The following is a 7,500-nucleotide window of genomic DNA, read 5'->3' as shown; positions in this document are numbered from 1 at the left end:
TGGTATCGCTTAATAAAATTGAATCTAATGACAATTTATTGATGTAATTCGCAACGGCTAAGGCGTAGTCCAGTCATAGACAAGACTATAAAATCTAATGGTTTCAAAAGTTATAGAACGTTGACTTTTGTCTAAATGTTAATCCGTTTGTACAGTTGAACACACGAATCCCTGGCATACCTCGCTATGAGGAAGTTCACCCTGTCACACACTTACTGCTCTTTGAGTTCCTATGTGTAGCCCTGTCCACCACCTCTGTCATCTCTCCAAACACTATTTGTTTGGTTAATCGCCGTTCAGTAACGGTGTGAAAGGGTGCAATTCATCAGAGCGAGGTATGCCAAGAATACATGTGCCCAACTGTACATTCGTCTTTATATCATAACACTATATGATTATTAGAATTATGTAACGTAATTGAAACAAGAGTAACAGATCTTAAATTATCTGGTCCCCAAGGTTTTGAAAATTTCAAGGAGCAAAAAATCTTTACTGTTTATAATATTTTATCAGTGCTTATCACTGATGAAATGCTTAACAATATCCACCCGTTGTACTCTGATTAACTTGTTAATTAAATATTTGGTAAATTATATGTTGATTTAATAAAAGTCCATTAATTAATGAAGTTGGGTCGTATTTATTAGCTATCTTGTTTTTATTTCTACACGTCTAATTCCATAAAATATAAACTTATTCTTTGTTTTGTTTTTTATTTAAAAAAAAAAAAACTTCACGAGTATCCAATGCTTTTTTTAAAGCAGAAAATCATTCTAGTTTAGCAATGATTTTCTTAATTTTTAGCTATCAATTTACAGAAAAAAATATTTTAGTTTCTTAAAAACAAATGAAAAAAAAAACAACGTATGCATCCATCACCATCTTCTCAGTCCTATGACTTGAAAATTGATACAGTCTAAGGCCATGCTTATGTAACATAATTTTCCATTACGTCGGTATCAATCTAATTCTAAGTTAACCTAATTAGAACATATCAAGCTTGTCCAGACAATAATTCAATCTGTTTCTCTACAATATAATTTCAAGTTGCCAAAGCTATCACCTAATTTCAGGTTATCCGAGAAATACAATGCTCTATGTACTGTACCCAAGAAATAGACCAAGTTCAAGTTGCCCCAGTTTTACTTGATTTCAAGTTACACCATTAGGCTAACAGTCCAATTTAAAGGCTAGCCCATGCTTACAGTCTAATTCCAGGTGTTTCATCCATTAGTATTCCAGGTTAAGGATACTATGAGTCTAAAACAATGCTACGAAGGATAAAAAGGATTACTAAATTCTCTCCAGTTCCTTCAAAGGATTTTCTTAAGAAATATATCTTTCCTCTAAATAATGTTCATCATCATTATCATCTCCTCCTACACCTATTGACACAAAGGCCATCAAAAACTCCTCAAATTATGTTTATCAGATAAAAATTACATAATCATTACAAAGTTTCGTTCTCTTGACAACATTTGAATAAAATTTTCACGAATGCTGAGTCACGCATACTTAACTCAGATTCAAGGCCCAGATAAGAAACGTTGGAGTCATTTTTCTAGACTTAGACGGGCATGACTATCCGAGATAAGATTGATCACTGCAAAATAAAGGTTCGAGGAAATACTGCGGAGAGGAGAAAATTTCGTATTCTGTCAGAGGTTGGTATGAAGAACATTCAAGATATGTTCGTTCTGTAACGAGGTACACTGTTAAAAATTTGTATGAAAAAACGGTAAAAGTGTGGCAACATTTATTCCAGGATTTTTTTTCCCCCGTTTTAAAAATGGATATGTTGACGTAAAGGATCGATATTACGGTCACCAATCCGTAAAAGACAATAACAAAGTAAGGTGAAATTATAGTCGCCTATATTTTACTGAAAAACTGTCGAGAACAGTATATATTTACGGAGAATATCCGGTAAAAATTAAGTTTTTTTTTAACAGTGTAGTCTTAATTATAAACCAAGTTAGGATGACCCTTGGGTATTAACGAGTTTCAAAAACTTCAATGGTATATTTATAATCTAATACAAATGGTGTAACACACATATCTAATCAACTCGATATACGAACAAATTAACAAACCTGATCAGAAATAATTATGATAATGTTGTGGGATGCAGATAAAAAAAAACTGAGTGTTACTAACACACCCTCACTTAAATAAAATACAGTAATGGAGTTACCTCAACGCACGCTAGCGATACTACACTGTTAAATAAACAGTAAATTTAATGGTAAATTCTCCCTAAAAATTTAATGTTCTCAGCAGTATTATAGTAAAATACGGGCGACCGTAATTTTACCATATTTTGTCATAATCTTTTACGGGTTGGTGACCGTAATATCGCTCCTTTACGTCAATATATCCGTTTTTAAAACGGTAAAAGTCCTGGAATAAATATTGCCAGGCATTTACCGTTCTTTTAATGCAAATTTTTAACAGTGTATATCAGATAAAAATACCAAAATTTGAACCCTATTCAATAACAAATTACCGATAAAAAGTAACCAAAGGCTGATTTCACTCACAGAGAGAGAGAATTGTAGTGGACACGGCCCTAGCGTTGTCGGGAAACCACAGCTGAGACACTTTCGTCGGAATGAAGAGCAGGAATGACTGGGCCATGGCAGCGATGACCTAAAAAGGAAGATGAACAGATAATAGAGGGGGGGAAATAAATAATGAATAATGAATAAATAACTATTCTATTTGTTTCTTTATTTCCTTTCCTCACTTGGCTATTTTGCCTTTTGGACCCTTGGGCGTACAACATCTTGATTTTGCAGCTAGGGTTGTAGTTTTGCTAGTAATAATAATAATAATAATAATAATAATAATAATAATAATAATAATAATAATAATAATAATGTGTTGTCCGTGCTCTTCAAGGTGAAATATTAAGGAAAATTTACTTGAAAGTACACTTAATACTTTGAAAAAATTAATTTTTCCTACAATTTTGGTCAATAATTTTCATTAAAATCTTGCTCATTTCTTCCTTATCATTCCAAAACAAAATAATTCGTCACATTTCGAACTAATCATCAAAAGTTAGAATACTCCTCGAATTTATCAGATAATCAACTAATTGATAAAAAAAAAAAAGTGAACAATGTTAAATATTCGAAGGTTTGAGTAACAAATTTTGTTTTAACGTCACATTATAAACTATTCATCAAAAGTTAGAATAAACCGCGAATTCACATAAATTGCATTAAGGACTGCTTTTCTGGTTCTTCCACTGTCTTGGGGGTAGAGTTCTTTTGCTTGAGGGTACACTCGGGCACATTATTTTATCTTATTTCTCTTCCTCTTGTTTTGTTAAGTTTTTATAGTTTATATAGAACATATTTATTTTAATGTTACTGTTCTTAGAATGTTTTATTTTTTCCTTGTTTCATTTACTTACTGGGGTATTTTCCCTGTTGGGGCCCCTTAGCTTATAGCATCCTGCTTCTCCAACTAGGATTGTAGCTTAGCAAATAATAATAATAATAATAATAATAATAATAATAATAATAATAATAATAATAATAATAATAATACAGTATACTGCATAAACCCTACTCTCTCCAGGACCTTCACAGCCATTTTATCGTATACATCCCCAGGCATTCAACATATCAGATAACCAACGCATTGATTAAAAACTTGAACAAAGTGATAAATATTCTAATAAGTTTGAGAAGAAGAAGATTGGCAAAGAACTTACCTGACCCGTTAAACTCACTGCAAACTGAGTGTTGAGGTCGGAAAATATTCCTGAAGTTCCCAAGGCCCTGACGATTGCCCCAATGCAGTTGAGGGCAGCTCCTATATGAATCTGTAATTATGAAAAGTGTAAAAATACCTATTAATTAATCAATTAATTGACTGAGGAATAGAATTTGGTGTATTCACGAGCTCAAGTGTGGATCAATGATAAGAATCTAGTTATGAATACACTAATGAAGTGGGCCATTAACCAATACTCTTTATAATAATCGGATTAATTAAATGATAAGAAGTCTTTTGTGTCTTGATATTAATTATGAAGTTATAAAAAGCTAACTTAGAGAATTCATGTAATATATACAGTAACTGCAACAGTAAGAAGATCAAGATTATATATACATATTATTACAAACATACATATACATACATATATATATATATTATATATATATATATATATATATATACATATAAATAACATAGGCGTATATGTATACACACACAGCCACACACACACACACACACACACACACATATATATATATATATATATATATATATACATATATATATATATATATATATATATATATATATATGTGTGTGTGTGTGTGTGTGTGTGTGTGTGTGCGTGTGTGTTGGCAAATGCCGCAAGAAACTCACAGCTGGCTTGAGCCCGAGGCGATTAACACTAAAAGTAGAGATGAAGCAGAACGGTATAGAGACGAAGAGGAAAACGAGACTGAACCAATTGATATCCGCCAAGTCTTTCTCGTAATATTCCGCCACTCGGGTGGCTACGGGGGAGATGCAAATCCAAATCTGAAAAAAAAGAGAAATTGCAAATATTTAAATGGGTTTAATTGTGTAACATTAGACACACTTTAGAGTGTATGGATGTATTAGCTTTCTGTGAAAAGGTGAAACTGATTTACCGCATGGTAATTTTGGCTCAATGTACGATATTCTAAAAGAAAAATTATCTGATGGCCGTGAAATTGAAAGAAAAAGTCTCATTATCAGCATATTTTAGATATTTTGCTAAATGTAAGATATTTTGTTGAGGGAACTAACTCTTATTGTTAAAAAATAAAAATAAAATTTACTTTGTGATATTCATAGAATATGTTCTTTACAAATGCTTTATACTTCTGGTTTCAAGTTATGTTCAATTAAAGAGACACTTTTAAAAGATCTTATAAATAGTTTTGAATAGTGCCAAAAATTAAATAAAATTTTGAAGCAAATTACATGAAGCAAAAAGAATGAATAGAATAACTTAAGGTAGCTATGAAATTTTGATAGAATTATCACGGCCACTCCTTGAACCTATTCTATACACATGAACTTAAATGACTCATTAAGGTAGTTTGGAATGCCAAGAATGGTACAGAGAATGCTTCACGTTGTTAAGAATACGCCAGAGGAGATTGGAATATGCCAAATGATTGAGAATACGTCATATGATTGAAAATATTCTAAATGATTGAGAATACATCAAATGATTGAGATACGTCAAATGATTGAAAATATTCTAAATGATTGAGATTAGGTCAAATGATTGAGAATACGCCTGTTTACCGCTGCATTCGATATGTTGAGGCAAGTAACTGTGAAAAGTACGGCCCATCTTCTCGGGTAGACCTTAAACGCGCCTGTTGATTCTGCTTGTGTCCTGGGCTGGACTATAACGGGCTTCACAACATCCTTGTCCGTCAGCTCCTCCGTCTGGTTCTCCCGGGTGACGTTGGATTCTGCCATGCTGGACCAGGGGGAGGGGGAGGGGGGATTTACCTGAAATATCGAATTATAAGTCGCTTATCAGAAAATATCAAGGATTAATATACTTACGTTCTATACTAAATAAACAAACTAGAAAAGCACTCTGAGAGTGCAGACCTACGCCACGGCTGCTTATTTCTCGAAACCAGCCTGCCTTTCCTAGAATCAATTTAGAGTATTTAGACCATAGCAAGGCATATTTCAAGTCTGTGTGACAACCATGTGCAAACTTGGGGTTAAGGTTAGGGCTAATTCGGTCGACCTTTTGCTTGACCTTGACCTTGGACCTAGGACTTTCAAAATTGCATCACGTCCACGTCTCAACATAACAAGTAATCCCTGAAAGTTTCGCTACTCTATGATTGAAATTGTATCCAGGAAAGACAAACAGACAAACAAGGGCGAAAACATAACCACCTCCCAACTTCGCTGGCAGAGGTAATAAAACCTCAAAATATTTACCTTTCTTCTCAAATTCTATGAACTATTTTGTATTCTGTATCCATATGTATGTAATCTTTTAGAAAAAGAAATGATCCCCTCTATTCAAAGCCAAAAATGTATTTCATAGCCTACTCTTTTGAAAACGATTCTTATTTTTCATTATTGGAAAATCTCGAAACTCCTAGAATATTTCAGGTATATTTTCTGCTTAGCTGAGGAAGGCTATGAAAAAAAAAATTTCTCCTTTACCCTGGTTAACTATCACAATATATTTAGTAATTAATGCGAGTATAGAAATGGGAATGATAAGCAATGAATCCCTTTATCCTTTTTCTATTGAATTACTCGCGTCTTTCAAGTGTCTACCACAATCACATGGGAAACTTTCCCCAGCTTTTGCTGCTTTTTATAATTAACATCAACTCTTACAGCAATGTGTTTAAGCATTGAATTATCTCAATTTCTCTCATATTGTGCCTCACCAGAAACCATTAAAAAAAAATATTCTTTCGATACTACTACTATTTCTACTTTTCTCATCTTTTTTCAAGAGGAGGCATCTACTTCTTTCCCACCGTTATCCCTACATTAAGGGATCGGTTGCCTGATACACACTCTCCAATGCCTTCCATCAAAAGCATCCCCTTCCACCAAACCTCTTCTCTCCATATCATCCTTCACCTTATCGCCATCCAATTCTCTGTCTCCATCTCGACCTTCTCCCCCTAACAGGTTCCTCCCAAGCCTCCTCACTCTCTCCCCATTATTCATCCTCAACACGTGCCCACACCATCTCAGTCGTGACAGTTTATCACCTCTGTAACCTTCACTACACCTGCCATTCTTCTTATTTCATCATTTTCCAGTCTTTCAAGGAGTGATATTCCCATAATCCACCTCAGCATTCTCATCTCTGTTCTTTCAAGCTTGCTTCTTTTTGTCTTAGAGCCGCCGTTTCCGATGCATACATTAATGCTGGTCTTATTGCTGCACTATAGATCTAGACTTATAGCTTGATCGGCATTATCTTATCCCATAACACTCCTGCTACTTCCCTCTACTCACCTCAAACTGCCTTTATCCTATTCTCAACTTAAGCCTCACATCCTCTTTCTGATATATAACCAAGTCTCTACTTAAATGCATGGCTATCCTGTCCCTACCTTCCTTACAGCTCACCATAGCTTCAGTCTTACCCACATTTACTCTCAAGTCACCCATCTCTAAGGTATCTTGCCACTCTACAACCGTTCTCTGTAAGTCTTTCTCATTTTCAGCAGTAATTACCAAATCATCTCCATATAGCAACTCACACAACTCTATTTTTGATCTCTTCACTCAACACACCCAAGACAGCACAAATAAAAATGTGCTTAATGCTGACCCTGGTGTACTCTAACGCTAGCTTCAAAGATTTCTGTTTCCCAAACAGCTGTTATTATTTTAGTCCTTGTTCTTTTGTACATCACCTTTACCATTCTAACTAACCTCTCGAGGACTTTCTTCTTCCTCAAGAACCAAAGCATCACTTCTCTTGGTATTCAATGA

General features: G+C 34.2%; 1 protein-coding gene across 2 annotated transcripts in view; it reads right to left on the bottom strand.

Moving 5' to 3' along the window:
* LOC137647097 (solute carrier family 49 member A3-like) overlaps nucleotides 1-7,500 on the bottom strand; it is a 45,580-nt gene that overhangs the window by 16,681 nt on the left and 21,399 nt on the right. For both annotated transcript variants that reach the window (XM_068380323.1, XM_068380322.1), the window contains exons 2-5: nucleotides 5,308-5,520; nucleotides 4,390-4,548; nucleotides 3,725-3,835; nucleotides 2,541-2,649 (exon numbers count right to left, since the gene is read on the bottom strand). In XM_068380323.1, the coding sequence (XP_068236424.1) occupies nucleotides 2,541-2,649; nucleotides 3,725-3,835; nucleotides 4,390-4,548; nucleotides 5,308-5,487 (559 nt within the window). In that variant the 5' untranslated portion in view covers nucleotides 5,488-5,520. The remainder of the gene's footprint in view (nucleotides 1-2,540; nucleotides 2,650-3,724; nucleotides 3,836-4,389; nucleotides 4,549-5,307; nucleotides 5,521-7,500) is intronic.

Source organism: Palaemon carinicauda, chromosome 9, assembly GCF_036898095.1.
Source record: "Palaemon carinicauda isolate YSFRI2023 chromosome 9, ASM3689809v2, whole genome shotgun sequence".
Classification (NCBI taxonomy): Eukaryota; Metazoa; Arthropoda; class Malacostraca; order Decapoda; family Palaemonidae; genus Palaemon; species Palaemon carinicauda.
The sequence above is the reverse complement of the archived record's forward strand: the minus strand, read 5'-3'. Positions and strand labels throughout refer to the sequence as shown.